Source organism: Tachypleus tridentatus, chromosome 9 (assembly GCF_004210375.1).
Source record: "Tachypleus tridentatus isolate NWPU-2018 chromosome 9, ASM421037v1, whole genome shotgun sequence".
NCBI classification, from domain to species: domain Eukaryota; kingdom Metazoa; phylum Arthropoda; class Merostomata; order Xiphosura; family Limulidae; genus Tachypleus; species Tachypleus tridentatus.
In genome coordinates, this window is record NC_134833.1 from 3,078,202 (window position 1) to 3,100,402 (window position 22,201).

General features: G+C 28.3%; 1 protein-coding gene and 1 long non-coding RNA gene across 5 annotated transcripts in view; both read left to right on the forward strand.

Moving 5' to 3' along the window:
• The window catches only part of LOC143224662 (uncharacterized), a 42,421-nt gene extending 20,984 nt beyond the window's left edge, over positions 1-21,437 (forward strand). Inside the window, exon 2 of one of the 2 annotated variants that reach the window (XM_076452806.1) lies at positions 19,534-21,408. In XM_076452806.1, coding sequence (XP_076308921.1) covers positions 19,534-20,186 — 653 coding nt within the window. In that variant the 3' untranslated portion in view covers positions 20,187-21,408. Of the gene's footprint in view, positions 1-19,515 lie in introns of both variants that reach the window. The other variant, XM_076452805.1, reaches the window with a different exon arrangement.
• A 485-nt stretch (positions 21,438-21,922) lies between these two features.
• Positions 21,923-22,201, forward strand: part of LOC143224663 (uncharacterized) — a 29,859-nt gene continuing 29,580 nt past the window's right edge. For all 3 annotated transcript variants that reach the window (XR_013013391.1, XR_013013392.1, XR_013013390.1), the window contains exon 1: positions 21,923-21,993. This is a non-coding gene — a long non-coding RNA (uncharacterized LOC143224663). The remainder of the gene's footprint in view (positions 21,994-22,201) is intronic.

Consider the following 22,201-nt stretch of genomic DNA (forward strand, 5'->3'; position numbering starts at 1 on the left):
ACTCATATCTTACATGTATTGAATAAGTATGAACTGAACTTATTGTAGTTACTATTCATATCTTACATGTATTAAATAAGTATGATCTGACTGATATTAGTCACTACTCATATCTTACATGTATTAAATAAGTTTGAACCAAAATGATAGTAGTCACTACTCATATCTTACATGTATTAAATAAGTATCAACTGAATTGATAGTAGTTACTACTCATATCTTACATATATTAAATAAATATGAACTGAAGTGATTGTAGTTACTACTGATATCTTACATGTATTAAATATATATTAACTTAACTAATAGTAGTCACTACTCATATCTTACATGTATTAAATAAATATGAACTGATACTAGTTACTACGCATATCTTACATGTATTAAGTATGAACTGAACTGAACTAAACTGATAGTAGTTACTACTCATATCTCACATATATTAAATAAGTTTGAACTGAACTGATAGTAGTTACTACTCATATTTTTCATGTATTAAATAAGTATGAACTGAACTTATTGTAGTTGCTACTCATATTTTACATATATTAAATGAGTAAAACTAAACTGATAGTAGTCACTATTCATATCTTACATGTATTATTTAAGTATGAACTGAAGTGATAGTAGTTACTACTCATATCTCACATATATTAAATAAGTTTGAACTGAACTCACAGAAGTTACTACTCATATCTTACATATATTATATAAGTATCAACTGAACTGATATTAGTCACTTCTCACATCTCACATGTATTAAATAAGTTTGAACCAAAATGATAGTAGTTACTACTCATATCTTACATGTTTTAAATAAGTATGAACTGAACTGAGAGTAGTTACTACTCATATCTTACACGTATTAAATAACTTTGAACCAAAATGATAGTAGTTACTACTCATATCTTACATATATTAAATAAGTTTGAACCAAAATGATAGTAGTCACTACTCATATCTTACATGTATTAAATAAGTATGAACTGAACTTATTGTAGTTACTACTCATATCTTACATATATTAAAAAGTATGATCTGAACTGATATTAGTCACTACTCATATATTACATGTATTAAATAAATATGAACTGAACTGATTGTAGTTGCTACTCATATCTTACATGTATTAAATATATATTAACTTAACTGATATTAGTTACCACTCATATCTTACATATATTAAATAAGTATGAACTGAACTGATAGTAGTTACTACTCATACCTTACATGTATTAAATCAATATGAACTGATCTGAGTGTAGTTACTACTCATATCTTACATATATTAAATAAGTATGAACTGAACTGATAGTAGTTACTACTCATACCTTACATGAATTAAATCAATATCAACTGATCTGAGTGTAGTTACTACTCATATCTTACATATATTTAATAAATATTAACTGAACTGATAGTAGTTACTACTCATATCTTACATGTATTGAATAAGTATGAACCAAAATGATAGTAGTCACTACTCATATCTTACATGTATTAAATAAGTATGAACTGAACTTATTGTAGTTACTACTCATATCTTACATGTATTGAATAAGTATGAACTGAACTTATTGTAGTTACTATTCATATCTTACATGTATTAAATAAATATGAACTGATACTAGTTACTACACATATCTTACATGTATTAAGTATGAACTGAACTGAACTGAACTGATAGTAGTTACTACTCATATCTTACATATATTAAATAAGTATGAACTGAACTGATAGTAGTTACTACTCATACCTTACATGTATTAAATCAATATGAACTGATCTGAGTGTAGTTACTACTCATATCTTACATATATTTAATAAATATTAACTGAACTGATAGTAGTTACTACTCATATCTTACATGTATTATTTAAGTATGAACTGAAGTGATAATAGTTACTACTCATATCTCACATATATTAAATAAGTTTTAACTGAACTCATAGAAGTTAATACTCATATCTTACATATATTATATAAGTATGAACTGAACTGATATTAGTCACTTCTCACATCTCACATGTATTAAATAAGTTTGAACCAAAATGATAGTAGTTACTACTCATATCTTACATGTTTTAAATAAGTATGAACTGAACTGAGAGTAGTTACTACTCATATCTTACACGTATTAAATAAGTTTGAACCAAAATGATAGTAGTTACTACTCATATCTTACATATATTAAATAAGTATGAACTGAAGTGATTGTAGTTACTACTGATATCTTACATGTATTAAATATATATGAACTTAACTGATAGTAGTCACTACTCATATCTTACATGTATTAAATAAATATGAACTGATACTAGTTACTACTCATATCTTACATGTATTAAGTATGAACTGAACTGAACTAAACTGATAGTAGTTACTACTCATATCTCACATATATTAAATAAGTTTGAACTGAACTGATAGTAGTTACTACTCATATCTTACATGTATTAAATAAGTATGAACTGAACTTATTGTAGTTACTACTCATATTTTACATATATTAAATAAGTAAAACTAAACTGATAGTAGTCACTATTCATATCTTACATGTATTATTTAAGTATGAACTGAAGTGATAGTAGTTACTACTCATATCTCACATATATTAAATAAGTTTGAACTGAACTCACAGAAGTTACTACTCATATCTTACATATATTATATAAGTATGAACTGAACTGATATTAGTCACTTCTCATATCTTACATGTATTAAATAAGTTTGAACCAAAATGATAGTAGTTACTACTCATATCTTACATGTTTTAAATAAGTATGAACTGAACTGAGAGTAGTTACTACTCATATCTTACATGTATTAAATAACTTTGAACCAAAATGATAGTAGTTACTACTCATATCTTACATATATTAAATAAGTTTGAACCAAACTGATAGTAGTCACTACTCATATCTTACATGTATTAAATAAGTATGAACTGAACTTATTGTAGTTACTACTCATATCTTACATATATTAAAAGTATGAACTGAACTGATATTAGTCACTACTCATATCTTACATGTATTAAATAAATATGAACTGAACTGATTGTAGTTACTACTCATATCTTACATGTATTAAATATATATTAACTTAACTGATATTAGTTACCACTCATATCTTACATATATTAAATAAGTATGAACTGAACTGATAGTAGTTACTACTCATATCTTACATGTATTAAATCAATATGAACTGAACTGAGTGTAGTTACTACTCATATCTTACATATATTAAATAAGTATGAACTGAACTGATAGTAGTTACTACTCATATCTTACATGAATTAAATCAATATGAACTGAACTGATGTAGTTACTACTCATATCTTACATATATTTAATAAATATTAACTGAACTGATAGTAGTTACTACTCATATCTTACATGTATTAAATAAGTATGAACTGAACTGATAGTAGTCACTACTCATATCTTACATGTATTAAATAAGTATGAACTGAACTTATTGTAGTTACTACTCATATCTTACATGTATTAAATAAGTATGAACTGAACTTATTGTAGTTACTATTCATATCTTACATGTATTAAATAAATATGAACTGATACTAGTTACTACACATATCTTACATGTATTAAGTATGAACTGAACTGAACTGAACTGATAGTAGTTACTACTCATATCTTACATATATTAAATAAGTATGAACTGAACTGATAGTAGTTACTACTCATATCTTACATGTATTAAATCAATATGAACTGAACTGAGTGTAGTTACTACTCATATCTTACATATATTAAATAAATATTAACTGAACTGATAGTAGTTACTACTCATATCTTACATGTATTATTTAAGTATGAACTGAACTGATAATAGTTACTACTCATATCTCACATATATTAAATAAGTTTGAACTGAACTGATAGAAGTTACTACTCATATCTTACATATATTATATAAGTATGAACTGAACTGATATTAGTCACTTCTCACATCTTACATGTATTAAATAAGTTTGAACCAAAATGATAGTAGTTACTACTCATATCTTACATGTTTTAAATAAGTATGAACTGAACTGATAGTAGTTACTACTCATATCTTACATGTATTAAATAAGTTTGAACCAAAATGATAGTAGTTACTACTCATATCTTACATATATTAAATAAGTATGAACTGAACTTATTGTAGTTACTACTCATATCTTACATATATTAAAAAGTATGAACTGAACTGATAGTAGTTACTACTCATATCTTATATATATTAAATAAGTATGAACTGAACTGATAGTAGTCACTATTCATATCTTACATGTATTAAATAAGTATGAACTGAAGTGATAGTAGTTACTACTCATATCTCACATATATTAAATAAGTTTGAACTGAACTGATAGTAGTTACTACTCATATCTTACATGTATTAAATAAATATGAACTGAACTGATAGTAGTTACTACTCATATCTTACATATATTAAATAAGTATGAACTGAACTGATAGTAGTCACTATTCATATCTTACATGTATTATTTAAGTATGAACTGAACTGATAGTAGTTACTACTCATATCTCACATATATTAAATAAGTTTGAACTGAACTGATAGAAGTTACTACTCATATCTTACATGTATTAAATAAATATGAACTGAACTGATAGTAGTTACTACTCATATCTTACATGTATTAAATAAGTGTCAACTTGACTGATAGTACTTACTACTCATATCTTACATATTTTTAATAAATATGAACTGAACTGATTGTAGTTACAACTCATATCTTATATGTATTAAATAAGTATGAACTGAACTGATAGTAGTTACTACTCATATCTTACATATATTAAATAAGTGTGAACTGACTGATAGTAGTTACTACTCATATCTTACATGTATTAAATAAGTATGAACTGAACTGATAGTAGTCACTACTCATATCTTACATGTATTAAATAAGTATGAACCAATATGATAGTACTCACTACTCATATCTTACATGTATTAAATAAATATGAACTGAACTAATAGTAGTTACTACTCATATCTTACATATATTAAATAAGTATGAACTGAACTGATAGTAGTCACTACTCATATCTTACATGTATTAAATAAGTATGAACTGAACTTATTGTAGTTACCACTCATATCTTACATATATTAAATAAGTAAAACTGAACTGATAGTAGTCACTTCTCATATCTTACATGTATTAAATAAATATAAACTGAACTGATTCTAGTTACTACTCATATCTTACATGTATTAAATAAGTGTGAACTTAACTGATAGTACCAACTACTCATATCTTACATATATTAAATGAATATGAACTGAACTGATAGTAGTTACTACTCATATCTTACATGTATTAAATAAGTATGAACTGAACTGATTGTAGTTACTACTCATATCTTACATATATTAAATAAGTATGAACTGAACTGATAGTAGTCACTACTCATATCTTACATATATTAAATAAGTTTGAACTGAACTGATAGTAGTTACTACTCATCTTACATGTATTAAATAAGTATGAACTGAACTGATAGTAGTTACTACTCATATCTTACATATATTAAATAAGTTTGAACTAAACTGATAGTAGTTACTTCTCATATCTTACATATATTAAATAAGTGGGAACTGAACTGATATTTGTCACTTCTCATATCTTACATGTATTAAATAAATGTGAACTGAATTGATTGTAGTTACTACTCATATCTTACATGTATTAAATAAGTATGAACTGAACTTATTGTAGTTACTACTCATATCTTACATATATTAAATAAGTATAAACTGAACTGATATTAGTCACTACTCATATCTTACATTTATTAAATAACTATGAACTGAACTGATTCTAATTACTACTCATATCTTACATGTATTAAATAAGTATGAACTTAACTGATAGTACCAACTACTCATATCTTACATGTATTAAATGAGTATGAACTGAACTGATAGTACCAACTACTCATGTCTTACATGTATTAAATGAGTATGAACTGAACTGATAGTAGTTACTACTCATATCTTACATATATTAAATTAATATGAACTGAACTGATAGTAGTTACTACTCATATCTTACATATATTAAATTAATATGAACTGAACTGATAGCAGTTAGTACTCATATCTTACATGTATTAAATAAGTATGAACTGAACTTATTGTAGTTACCACTCATATCTTACATATATTAGATAAGTTTGAACTGAACTGATAGTAGTTACTACTCATATCTTACATGTATTAAGTAAGTATGAACTGAACTGATTGTAGTTACCACTCATATCTTACATATATTAAATAAGTATGAACTGAACTGATATTAGTCACTTCTCATATCTTACATGTATTAAATAAATATAAACTGAACTGATTCTAGTTACTACTCATATCTTACATGTATTAAATAAGTATGAACTTAACTGATAGTACCAACTACTCATATCTTACATGTATTAAATAAGTATGAACTGAACTGATAGTAGTTACTACTCATATCTTACATATATTAAATGAATATGACTGAACTGATAGTAGTTACTACTCATATCTTACATGTATTAAGTAAGTATGAACTGAACTGATTGTAGTTACCACTCATATTTTACATATATTAAATAAGTATGAACTGAACTGATAGTAGTCACTACTCATATTTTACATATATTAAATGAGTAAAACTGAACTGATAGTAGTCACTATTCATATCTTACATGTATTATTTAAGTATGAACTGAACTGATAGTAGTTACTACTCATATCTTACATATATTAAATAAGTTTGAACTGAACTGATAGAAGTTACTACTCATATCTTACATATATTATATAAGTATGAACTGAACTGATATTAGTCACTTCTCATATCTCACATGTATTAAATAAGTATGAACCAAAATGATAGTAGTTACTACTCATATCTTACATGTTTTAAATAAGTATGAACTGAACTGAGTAGTTACTACTCATATCTTACATGTATTAAATAAGTTTGAACCAAACTGATAGTAGTTACTACTCATATCTTACATGTATTAAATAAGTATGAACTGAACTGATTGTAGTTACTACTCATATCTTACATGTATTAAATAAGTATGAACTGAACTTATTGTAGTTACTACTCATATCTTACATGTATTAAAAAGTATGAACTGAACTGATAGTAGTTACTACTCATATCTTACATGTATTAAAAAATATTGAACCAAAATGATAGTAGTTACCACTCATATCTTACATGTATTAAGTAAGTGTGAACTGAACTGATAGTAGTTACTACTCATATCTTACATATATTAAATAAGTTTGAACTGAACTGATAGTAGTTACTACTCATATCTTACATGTATTAAGTAAGTATGAACTGAACTGATTGTAGTTACCACTCATATCTTACATATATTAAATAAGTACAAACTGAACTGATATTAGTCACTTCTCATATCTTACATGTATTAAATAAATATAAACTGAACTGATTCTAGTTACTACTCATATCTTACATGTATTAAATAAGTGTGAACTTAACTGATAGTACCAACTACTCATATCTTACATGTATTAAATGAGTATGAACTGAACTGATAGTAGTTACTACTCATATCTTACATATGTTAAATGAATATGACTGAACTGATAGTAGTTACTACTCATATCTTACATGTATTAAATAAGTATGAACTGAACTGATTGTAGTTACCACTCATATTTTACATATATTAAATAAGTATGAACTGAACTGATAGTAGTCACTACTCATATCTTACATGTATTAAATAAGTATGAACTGAACTAATTGTAGTTACTACTCATATCTTACATGTATTAAATAAGTATGAACTGAACTTATTGTAGTTACTACTCATATCTTACATGTATTAAAAAGTATGAACTGAACTGATAGTAGTTACCACTCATATCTTACATATATTAAATAAGTATGAACTGAACTGATAGTAGTCACTACTCATATCTTACATCTATTAAATAAGTGTGAACTTGACTTGTAGTAGTTACTACTCATATTTTACATATATTAAATAAGTATCAACTGAACTGATAGTAGTTACTACTCATATCTTACATGTATTAAATAAGTATAAACTGAACTGATAGTAGTTACTACTCATATCTTACATATATTAAATAAGTATAAACTGAACTGATATTAGTCACATCTCATATTTTAAATGTATTAAATAAATATCAACTGAACTTATTGTAGTTACTACTCATATCTTACATATATTAAATAAGTTTGAACTGAACTGATAGCAGTTACTACTCATATCTTACATGTATTAAGAAAGTTTGAACTGAACTTATTGTAGTTACTACTCATATCTTACACATATTAAAGGAGTATAAACTGAATTGATAATAGTCACTACTCATATCTTACATGTATTATTTAAGTATGAACTGAACTGATAGTAGTTACTACTCATATCTTGCATGTATTAAATAAATATCAACTGAACTGATTGTAGTTACTACTCATATCTTACATATATTAAATAAGTATGAACTGAAGTGATAGTAGTCACTACTCATATCTTACATGTATTAAATAAGTATGAACTGAACTTATTGTAGTTACTACTCATATCTTACTTGTATTAAATAAATGTGAACTTGACTGATTGTAGTTACTACTCATATCTTACATGTATTAAATAAGTATGAACTGAACTTATTGTAGTTACTACTCATATCTTACATGTATTAAAAAAGTATGAACTGAAGTGATAGTAGTTACCACTCATATCTTACATATATTAAATAAGTATGAACTGAACTGATAGTAGTCACTACTCACATCTTACATCTATTAAATAAGTTTGAACCAAAGTGATAGCAGTCACTACTCATATCTTACATGTATTAAATAAGTATAAACTGAACTGATATTAGTCACTACTCATATCTTACATTTATTAAATAAGTATGAACTGAACTGATAGTAGTTACTACTCATATCTTACATATATTAAATTAATATGAACTGAACTGATAGTAGTTACTACTCATATCTTACATATATTAAATAAGTATAAACTGAACTGATAATAGTCACTACTCATATCTTACATGTATTACTTAAGTTTGAACTGAACTGATAGTAGTTACTACTCATATCTTGCATATATTAAATAAGTATGAACTGAACTTATTGTAGTTACTACTCATATCTTACATGTATTAAAAAAGTATGAACTGAACTGATACTAGTCACTTCTCATATCTTACATGCATTAAATAAATATGAACTGAATTGATTATAGTTACTACTGATATCTTACATTTATTAAATAAATATGAACTGAAATTACAGTAGTTACTACTCATATCTTACATGTATTAAATAAGTATGAAGTGAACTGATAGTAGTTACTACTCATATCTTACTTGTATTAAATAAGTGTGAACTTGACTGATTGTAGTTACTACTCATATTTTACATGTATTAAATAAGTATGAACTGTACTTATTGTAGTTACTACTCATATCTTACTTATATTAAATAAGTGTAAACTTGATTGATAGTAGTTACTACTCATATCTTACATATATTAGATAAGTTTGAACTGAACTGATAGTAGTTACTTCTCATATCTTACATATATTAAATAAGTATGAACTGAACTGATATTTGTCACTTCTCATATCTTACATGTATTAAATAAATATGAACTGAATTGATTGTAGTTACAACTCATATCTTACATGTATTAAATAAGTATGAACTAAACTTATTGTAGTTACTACTCATATCTTACATATATTAAATAAGTATAAACTGAACTGATATTAGTCACTACTCATATCTTACATTTATGAAATAAATATCAACTGAACTGATTCTAGTTACTACTCATATCTTACATGTATTAAATAAGTATGAACTTAACTGATAGTACCAACTACTCATATCTTACATGTATTAAATGAGTATGAACTGAACTGATAGTACCAACTACTCATATCTTACATGTATTAAATGAGTATGAACTGAACTGATAGTAGTTACTACTCATATCTTACATATATTAAATTAATATGAACTGAACTGATAGTAGTTACTACTCATATCTTACATATATTAAATTAATATGAACTGAACTGATTGTAGTTACTACTCATATCTTACATGTATTAAGTAAGTATGAACTGAACTGATTGTAGTTACCACTCATATCTTACATATATTAAATAAGTATGAACTGAACTGATAGTAGTCACTACTCATATCTTACATATATTAAATAAGTTTGAACTGAACTGATAGCAGTTAGTACTCATATCTTACATGTATTAAGTAAGTATGAACTGAACTTATTGTAGTTACTACTCATATCTTACACATATTAAAGGGTATAAACTGAATTGATAATAGTCACTACTCATATCTTACATGTATTATTTAAGTATGAACTGAACTGATAGTAGTTACTACTCATATCTTGCATGTATTAAATAAATATCAACTGAACTGATTGTAGTTACTACTCATATCTTACATATATTAAATAAGTATGAACTGAAGTGATAGTAGTCACTACTCATAACTTACATGTATTAAATAAGTATGAACTGAACTGATAGTAGTTACTACTCATGTCTTACATATATTAAATAAGTATAAACTGAACTGATATTGGTCACATCTCATATCTTACATGTATTAAATAAATATGAACTGAACTGATTCTAGTTACTACTCATATCTTACATGTATTAAATAAGTATGAACTTAACTGATAGTACCAACTACTCATATCTTACATGTATTAAATGAGTATGAACTGAACTTATTGTAGTTACTACTCATATCTTACATATATTAAATAAGTATAAACTGAACTGATTTTAGTCACTACTCATATCTTACATTTATTAAATAAATATGAACTGAACTGATTCTAGTTACTACTCATATCTTACATGTATTAAATAAGTATGAACTTAACTGATAGTACCAACTACTCATATCTTACATGTATTAAATGAGTATGAACTGAACTGATATTAGTTACTACTCATATCTTACATATATTAAATTAATATGAACTGAACTGATAGTAGTTACTACTCATATCTTACACATATTAAATAAGTATAAACTGAACAGATATTAGTCGCTACTCATATCTTACATTTATTCAATAAATATGAACTGAACTCATTGTAGTCACTACTCATATCTTACATGTATTATTTAAGTATGAACTGAACTGATAGTAGTTACTACTCATATCTTACATGTATTAAATAAGTATGAACTGAACTTATTGTAGTTACAACTCATATCTTACATGTATTAAATAAGTATGAACTGAACTGATAGTAGTTACTACTCATATCTTACATGTATTAAATAAGTTTGAACCAAAATGATAGTAGTCACTACTGATATCTTACATATAAAATTAATATGAACTGAACTGATAGTAGTTACTAATTATATCTTACATGTATTAAGTAAGTATGAATTGAACTGATATTAATCACTTCTCATATATTACATGTATTAAATAAATATCAACTGAACTGATTGTAGTTACTACTCATATCTTACATGTATTAAATAAGTATGAACTGAACTTATTGTAATTACTACTCATATCTTACATGTATTAAATAAGTATGAACTGACTGATTTTAGTTACTACTCATATCTTACATGTATTAAATAAGTATGAACTGAACTTATTGTAGTTACTACTCATATCTTACATATATTAAATAAGTATAAACTGAACTGATTTTAGTCACTACTCATATCTTACATATATTAAATAAGTATGAACTGATAGTACTCACTACTCATATCTTACATGTATTAAATAAGTATGAACTGAACTGATAATAGTTACTACTCATATCTTACATGTATTAAATAAGTATGAACTGAACTTATTGTAGTTACTACTCAATCTTACATATATTAAATAAGTGTAAACTTGACTGATAGTAGTTACTACTTATATCTTACATATATTAAATAAATATGAACTGAACTGATAGTAGTTACTTCTCATATCTTACATGTATTAAATAAATATGAACTGAATTGATTATAGTTACTACTGATATCTTACATGTATTAAATAAATATGAACTGAAATTACAGTAGTTACTACTCATATCTTACATGTATTAAATAAGTATGAAGTGAACTGATAGTAGTTACTACTCATATCTTACTTGTATTAAATAAGTGTGAACTTGACTGATTGTAGTTACTACTCATATCTTACATATATTAAATAAGTATAAACTGAACTGATATTAGTCACTACTCATATCTTACATTTATTAAATAAATATGATCTGAACTGATAGTAGTTACTACTCATATCTTACGTGTATTAAATAAGTATGAACTAAACTGATATTAATCACTTCTCATATATTACATGTATTAAATAAATATCAACTGAACTGATTGTAGTTACTAATCATATCTTACATGTATTAACTAAGTATGAACTGAACTTATTGTAGTTACTACTCATATCTTACATGTATTAAAAAAGTATGAACTGAAGTGATAGTAGTTACCATTCATATCTTACATATATTAAATAAGTATGAACTGAACTGATAGTAGTCACTACTCACATCTTACATGTATTAAATAAGTTTGAACCAAAGTGATAGCCCTCACTACTCATATCTTACATGTATTAAATAAGTATGAACTGAACTTATTGTAGTTACTACTCATATCTTACACACATTAAATAAGTATAAACTGAACTGGTAGTAGTTACTACTCATATCTTACATATATTAAATAAGTATAAACTGAACTGATAATAGTCACTACTCATATCTTACATGTATTAGTTAAGTTTGAACTGAACTGATAGTAGTTACTACTCATATCTTGCATGTATTAAATAAGTATGAACTGAAAAACAGTAGTTACTACTCATATCTTACATGTATTAAATAAGTATGAAGTGAACTGATAGTAGTTACTACTCATATCTTACTTGTATTAAATAAGTGTGAACTTGACTGATTGTAGTTACTACTCATATTTTACATGTATTAAATAAGTATGAACTGAACTGATTCTAGTTACTACTCATATCTTACATGTATTAAATAAGTATGAACTTAACTGATAGTACCAACTACTCATATCTTACATGTATTAAATAAGTATGAACTGAACTGATATTAGTTACTACTCATATCTTACATATATTAAATTAATATGAACTGAACTGATAGTAGTTACTACTCATATCTTACATATATTAAATAAGTATAAACTGAACTGATATTAGTCACTACTCATATCTTACATTTATTAAATAAATATGAACTGAACTGATTGTAGTCACTACTCATATCTTACATGTATTATTAAATAAGTATGAACTGAACTGATAGTAGTTACTACTCATATCTTACATGTATTAAATAAGTATGAACTGAACTGATAGTACCCACTACTCATATCTTACATGTATTAAATAAGTATGAACTGAACTGATAGTAGTTACTACTCATATCTTACATATAAAATTAATATGAACTGAACTGATAGTAGTTACTAATTATATCTTACATGTATTAAATAAGTATGAACTGAACTGATATTAATCACTACTCATATATTACATGTATTAAATAAATATCAACTGAACTGATTGTAGTTACTACTCATATCTTACATGTATTAAATAAGTATGAACTGAACTTATTGTAGTTACTACTCATATCTTACATGTATTAAAAAAGTATGAACTGAACTGATAGTAGTTACTACTCATATCTTACATATATTAAATAAGTATGAACTGAACTGATAGTAGTCTCTACTCACATCTTACATGTATTAAATAAGTTTGAACTAAAATGATAGTAGTCACTACTCATATCTTACATGTATTAAATAAGTATGAACTGAACTGATAGTAGTTACTACTCATATCTTACATGTATTAAATAAGTATGAACTGAACTGATAGTAGTTACTACTCATATCTTACATATATTAAATAAATATGAACTGAACTGATTGTAGTTACTACTGATATCTTACATGTATTAAATAAATATGAACTTAACTGATAGTAGTCACTACTCATATCTTACATATGTTAAATAAGTATGATCTGAACTGAAAGTAGTTACTAGTCATATCTTACATATGTTAAATAAATATTAACTGAACTGATAGTATTTACTTCTTATATCTTACATTTATTAAATAAATATGAACTGAACTGATTGTAGTTACTACTCATATCTTACATGTATTAAATAAGTATGAACTTAACTGATGGTACCCACTACTCATATCTTACATGTATTAAATGAGTATGAACTGAACTGATATTAGTCACTACTCATATCTTACATTTATTAAATAAATATGAACTGAACTGATTGTAGTTACTACTCATATCTTACATGTATTAAGTAAGTATGAACTGAACTGATATTAATCACTTTTTATATCTTATATGTATTAAATAAATATCAACTGAACTGATTGTAGTTACTTCTCATATCTTACATGTGTTAAATAAGTATGAACTGAACTTATTGTAGTTACTACTCATATCTTACATGTATTAAAAAAAGTATGAACTGAACTGATAGTAGTTACCACTCATATCTTACATATATTAAACAAGTATGAACTGAACTGATAGTAGTCACTACTCACATCTTACATGCATTAAATAAGTATGAACTGAACTGATAGTAGTTACCACTCATATCTTACATATATGAAATAAGTATGAACTGATCTGATAGTAGTCACTAGTCATATCTTACATGTATTAAATAAGTATGAACTGAACTGATAGTAGTTACTACTGATATCTTACATATATTAAATATATATGATCTGAACTGATTGTAGTTATTACTGATATCTTACATGTATTAAATAAATATGAACTTAACTGATAGTAGTTACGACTCATATCTTACATATATTAAATTAATATGAACTGATAGTAGTTACTATTCATATCTTACATGTATTTAAGTAAGTATGAACCGAACTGAACTGAACTGATAGTATTTACTACTCATATCTTACATGTATTAAATAAGTATGAACTGAACTGATATTAGTTACTTCTCATATCTTACATATATTAAATAAGTATGAACTGAACTGATAGTAGTTACTAGTCATATCTTACATACGTTAAATAAATATTAACTGAACTGATTGTAGTTACTACTTATATCTTACATGTATTAAATAAGTATGAACTGAACTTATTGTAGTTACTACTCATATATTACATGTATTAAATAAGTGCGAACTTAACTTGTACTTGATAGTACTCAGGTCTTACCTATATAATATAATAATGGACTGAACTGATAGTTGATAATGCTCAGGTCTTACATGTGTTAACTAAGTAAGAACTTAAGTGGTTTTATTAACTAAATATTAGATTAGGGTAGACGTATGCATTGATTTTAATGAGTTACTTCATCCACCATTGGTGAAACTGGTCACGTGATCAAACCAGTGGTCAAGAGGTAATTAATTTAACACTGGTCGAGAATGTTAAATTTTGACCGTAATGCTTCAATTTACACTTATTTTCACTTCTAGAATATTTTATTTATTTCTATCGTCAAAAAAAGTAAGCTTTTAGGTAAAGAAACACAAGAAAGCAATTCTAAAACTGTAAGTTACAAGTGTTAAGTAACAAATAATAAACAAAATTTCAAACTAATCTGACGTGAAGAATTTTTCCAACCACGGCAACATTTTAAAGATAAAAAACAAAGTGACTTATCGTGGTTTTTTCTGTATTTGTGAAAACTTGACAGATGGGTTTCTGTATCATAAAGTTAAATATTATTAGAATTGTAAAAGAACAACTACAAAGTAAATAAGGTGAAAAATGTAACGAGTTCATTCATTAACTTCGAAACAAAAGTTGAGCTTTCAGAGATGTTTGAAAAGTAGTAGTAAAAGATTTAAGGTTAACCATGAAGTTGACCAAGGTCAACAGGTAAGTTTCGTGAAACAGGATGTTAACTACAGGCATAGGAGGACGTGACCCAATTACAAAAGTAACAACATTCATAAACAAAGCCTGAATAATATAAGTTATATATATGTTAAACGGCTAGTTTGAGTTGAGAAAGTTTTTCACGTAAAAAAATTTTCTCAACCCAAACGAGCCGTTTTACATATATATTTCTCTACAAGTGGGTTTTCTCGACATCACTGATTAATACAAGTTTTTGTATGACAGAGAGCTACTTAGTTCAGTCACACTACATTACAACACGTACGGTTAGCTAGTTCAGTGTTGTACTGTGTTATAACATTTCAACACGTACGGTTAGCTAGTTCAGTGTTGTACTGTGTCACCACATTACAACATGTACGGATAGCTAGTTCAGTGTTGTACAGTGTCACTACATAACAACATGTAGTATATTTAGTTCAGTGTCGTACTGTGTCACTACATTACAACATATAGTATACCTAGTTTAGTGTTATATTGTGTAACTACATTACAGCATGTACGGATAGCTAATTCAGTGTTGTATTGTGTCACTAGATTACAACATGTGGTATACCTACTTTAGTGTAGTACTGTTTCTCTACATTACAACATGTAGTATACCTAGTTCAGTGTTGTACTGTGTCACTACATTACAACATGCAGTTTACTTAGTTCAGTGTTGTATTGTGTCACTTGATTATAGCATGTAGTATATCTGGTTTAGTGTTGTATTGTGTGACTGCCTCACAAAGTATAAGGATAGCTGATTCACTTGGTGTTCCTTCAACTTTAGGTTTCATTGATGAATAATTAGGATTTTTTCCTTGATGTGTTTTCAATTCTAGGTTTACCATTAATCTAGCTTTAATATATATACATGTATATTTGATACTCACCATTTCACTTTATTTCTAGAGTTGAGATCTGTTCGACAGAAGATAAATAGTTGTATATTACTGATGTAGACATTCAGATATTCATAAACTTTGAAATGCATCTATTAGAGTTTAGAAATAACAATAATGAATATTTTTTAAAGTAACATTTATGATTTTAAGAGAATTCTTTCTAAAGTTTTTCTTTAGTTTTCTTGGAGATAATAATTAACTGTTCAGCTATGTTTCCACTTTTAATAGTAAGCTGAGAGTGTGTGCTATGGATTTGTTCTACTATCGTAGTTGTCTTTTGAACACAACTCTAATTCAAGTCAGTTTTGTTTAGTATTAATCTCTGCATATCATCCCATATTTATCACTTGTGAATGAAAAACTTATACAGGATTTCACTGCTTTTAAAAAAATAACAACAAAAGTTATAAGTTTGTTTGGAAGTTTGTCCTAAGCTACACGAAGCCCATCTGCGTTAGCCGTCCCTAATTTAACCATGTAAGACTAGAGGGAAAGCGGCTGCCAATCATCACCCACAGCCAGCTCTTGGACTGTTCTTTTACCGATGGATAATGAGATTGACCGACACATTGTAGCACCTCTACGACAGGATATTGTATGAACAATAATCTTGCGATTACTTGTTGTTGTTTTCGTGTTGTTTTTTTTCAAAGAAACAGCACGTTGGAACATCAACACTTTGGTCCAAGAAACAGGGTGATTAAGAGAGAGAGAGTCAGAAACATATAACATGCACTTGTTTTTAACACGAAAAATTTGTTCATTTTCCAGTAACAATTTATTGAAAGCGTGTTCGTTAAAGAACAAACATCCAACCAGTTTTACGAGTATTAAACCATCCAGACAAGATCGCTAAATCCCTTGTCGGTTATTGTAGCTTATGACATATCTCTGTCGACATCCAAATGGGCCTCGTTTCGGTAAGATCCGGTATTTCTGTCGAGATACTTCAAAAATCCGGAAGCCAATAAGCTTGGCGATTTAAGAGTATCTCAGTAAATCTGGGGCATGTGATAAAGGTTAGAGACCGCATGGTACCAGATCTTATCGGAATAACACAAAGTGGACAGCGGTACTTCTGATTTCATGTACACCCAGAATAAAACATATATACAAACACAAGAAGGCACACATACTACATACACACAGACACTCAACTGACCAATCTCTCACACAACAACGACTCATTCCACGTTCTTTAAACACACATAACTGACTCGTTCAACGTTAAATCACACAACAACTGATAAATTCCATGTTGTCTAAAATACACATAACGTTTATTGTGTCGTAACCCTTAAACTATGGATTGAAGGGATGTTAGTAACATAAATAGATAACTTATGTTGTTACCCTAAACCTGTGGATTGAAGGTAGAGTAGTAACATAATTAGATAACTGTACGTTGTTACCCAAAAGTATGGATTAAAGTGATGTTAGTAACATAAATAAATAACTGTATGTTGTTACCCTAAACCTGTGGATTGGGCCTGGCATGGCCTAGCGCGTTAAGGCGTGCACTTCGTAATCTGAGGATCGCGGGTTTGCGCCCGAGTCGCGCCAAAACATGCTCGCTCTCCCAGCCGTGGGGCGTTATAATGTGACGGTCAATCCCACTTTTCGTTGGTAAAAGAGTAGCCCAAGAGTTGGCGGTGGGTGGTGATGACTAGCTGCCTTCCCTCTAGTCTTACACTGCTAAATTAGGGACGGCTAGCACAGATAGCCCTCGAGTAGCTTTGTGCGAAATTCCAAAACAAACAAACAACCTGTGGATTGAAGGTAGAGTAGTAACATAAATAGATAACTGTACGTTGGTACCCTAAAACTTTGGATTAATGGTAGGGTATTAACATAAATAGATAACTGTACGTTGGTACCCTAAAACTTTGGATTAATGGTAGGGTATTAACATAAATAGATAACTGTATGTTGTTACCCTAAAACTTTGGATTAATGGTAGGGTATTAACATAAATAGATAACTGTACGTTGGTACCCTAAACCTGTGGATTAATGGTAGGATATTAACATGAATAGATAACTATATGTTGTTACTCTGTAGAGTGAAGGTAGGGTATTAACATAAATAGATTACTCTGTAGATTGAAGGTAGGGTAGTAACATAAATAGATAACTGTATGCTGTTACTCTGTAGATTGAAGGTAGGGTATTAACATAAATAGATAACTGTACGTTGTTACTCTGTAGATTGAAGGTAGGGTAGTAACATAAATAGATAACTGTATGTTGTTACTCTGTAGATTGAAGGTAGGGTAGTAACATAAATAGATAACTGTACGTTGTTACTCTGTAGATTGAAGAAAGAGTAGTAACGTAAATAGATAACTGTATGTTGTTACTCTGTAGATTGAAGGTAGGGTATTTTATGAATAAGTGATAAATGAGATTTTAACCCTAAATGAGAATGTTACTTGTCCACTTCAAGTTGTGCTCATTTCAAAGACCTTTGTATTTTATTAAAAATTGTTAATGTTAGTGTTGTGTTAATAATTATTTTAACTTTCGCACAATAAATCAAATGTTATCAAGTTTGTTTTTTACCTTAAGATTCGTCTGTTATAACAGAAACAAGTTCTTTACATTTCTACAAGGAGAAGTCAGAACACACAAACAACGGATCTCGAGGCTACACTGGCTTACTAAAAGAAGTCCCCACAGAATCTGTTTCTACTAATGATGACACAAGCAGCTATGGCAAACAAGACGACCAAGAGAGGTATTTTGACCCCAGTGGAAACATGGAGAACGTGAATGTAACAACGAGACTGAACACCAACAACACATCACGATTAATTTATGATAGAAGACTGCACCAAAAGAATGAAGACATTTTAATAATCAGTAAGCCAGTCCGGCGGTACTCACAACATGTTTTAGACGTCATTAACATAAAATATGTGGTGAAGAAGGAGCCAGAAGTTAAGGTGAATGAAATACGTTCTAGAATCACCTTCTCTCGTCCAAAAGAGAGAAGCAGGAGAGAAGATAGGGACCACGAGATAACTTTATCTAGTTTTAACATTAGCAAAAACACCTTAAACGTATCTGTCAGACACCTTTCTCATTCATTCTCACCAGGTGGAACAGATGTGGGTGGTGGTGGTGTCAATACTGTGGCCTTGACGTACGACAATAACCTATCCTCAAGTCCCGCCTCCAGTGAAGCTGTAGTTAAAGAATATTCCACCGAGGTTTTCAAATCTAGAGAAACGTCTTGAGGCATCAAAAATACGCTGTGAAACAAACGAAGTCCAAAGGGATACCAACATCAGTAGACAAACAGAAGACACAACAATAACACATTCCTTTATCGAACAAGGGAACCTGACTGGAGTCAATAACGAAAAATCTCGTCAGTGGATGTCACTCGATCAGTCTGACCTATCAAAAGTGGATAACAACATGGCCACAATGGAGAGCTTCGAATCGGTTAGAATTTGGCCTGAAAATGTGGATGGTAAAGAGAACTCTACAAGTTTTGGGAATATTGACAGCAATCTGTCAACACGTCAGGCAAGAAACAGAACAAATCTTCAACTTAATTTAATTAACAGAGAACCAGTTTTTAATCGTTTCATCCCAGGTTCTTCAGAGGGTAATATTACAAGCGTTGGAATCAAAACGACAGTTTCTGTTTCATTAAACCTCTCGAAGATTGTTTCTGAGAATGAAAATATCACAAACACCAAACAAGCAATCTTTCAAAATGAAAGTATCAAAAATAAAGGACAAATCGTTTCTGATGACGACAGTGAGAACCAAACAGTACAGATTGGTTCTGATGACGACAGTAAGAACCAAACAGTACAGATTGTTTCTGATGACGATACTAAAACCAAACAGATCAGATTGTTTCTGATGACGACAGTGAGAACCAAACAGATCAGATTGTTTCTAATGACGATAATAAGAACCAAACAAATGAAGTCGTTTCCGATTATGACAATAAAACCAAACGAATCACATTGTTTCCGTTAATGACAATAAGAACCAAACAGATCAAATTGTTTCGAATGACGACACTAAGAACCAAACGGATGAAGCAATTCTTCACGACGAAAGTACTAATGTAACAAAATATTCAGCTTACACTGGAGATGTCATAGAGCCAACGACAACAGAAGATGAATTAAAAGATCCAACCACCACATTAAACTCGACAACATATCTTCTAGTACCTCTATCACAGAGAACCAAGAGTTTTACTACACATCAGGCTACTGAGACCTCTAACTATTTAACAACAACAGTAAAGGAAGGGACGACGATACGACATACAATCTATAATGTAACGTCCCCACAACTGGTACTTCAGACCCTCCTGTGGTTGTAGTTCGAATAGCAGGAGCATTGAAAATTATAAAAGGAATCAAATGGAAGATAGAACTTACCAGAAGATACACGGAACAGTATATAAGACTTTCCTCACTACTGAGAAATTTGGTAAGTCGTTTATTTCACTTGGCTATGTAAGAATGAAACATACAAACATAATCAGTAAACACAGGAATCACATTTTACAACAATATCTAGTCTTAATATTTTAAAGATACAAAAACAGCCTAGTTAGAAAAATACTTTACATCTATTACAAATAATTATAAAAGCTTTAAAAGCATTAAAGCTCAACCCTGAAAATAGATTCATGCAATTTTACTGCCGTAAGTACAAGAACTCTATATCACAAGAGACAAACACGGTTACCTACAAATATTTCCTTACTAACACAGATATTTGATTACATTCTAACAGTTTTCGTTACTAACACAGATATTTTAATATTCAACAAACAGTTTTCGTTACTAACACAGACATTTGATTACATTCTAACAGTTCTCGTTACTAACACAGGTGTTTACTAATAATTAATCTCAGGACATGACTAACACATTATCTTTTAGATTTCATTGTTTACATAGGTGATGGTAGAACTCAGTGTCATTTTCATTTTCAGATAGAAGACATTTTTGGAGGTCACCATTACGAAAAATATTGATTGAGGTCGAAATTGACGGATTTAGGCAAGTAAGAATTAAACTAATAATAAAACCGTTTCACTAACTTATGTGAGTCATTTTAATAAACAAACAAAAGTTAAAACTGCAAACCAACTTACATTATTTTAAAGTTATCAATACGAGTAATATTAAAGTAGTTCATTCAAATAAGTATTAGTTTTTTTAAATGGAACATTGTCCTTCTTTGTGTGTGTTATGTTTTTGATAACGAGAAG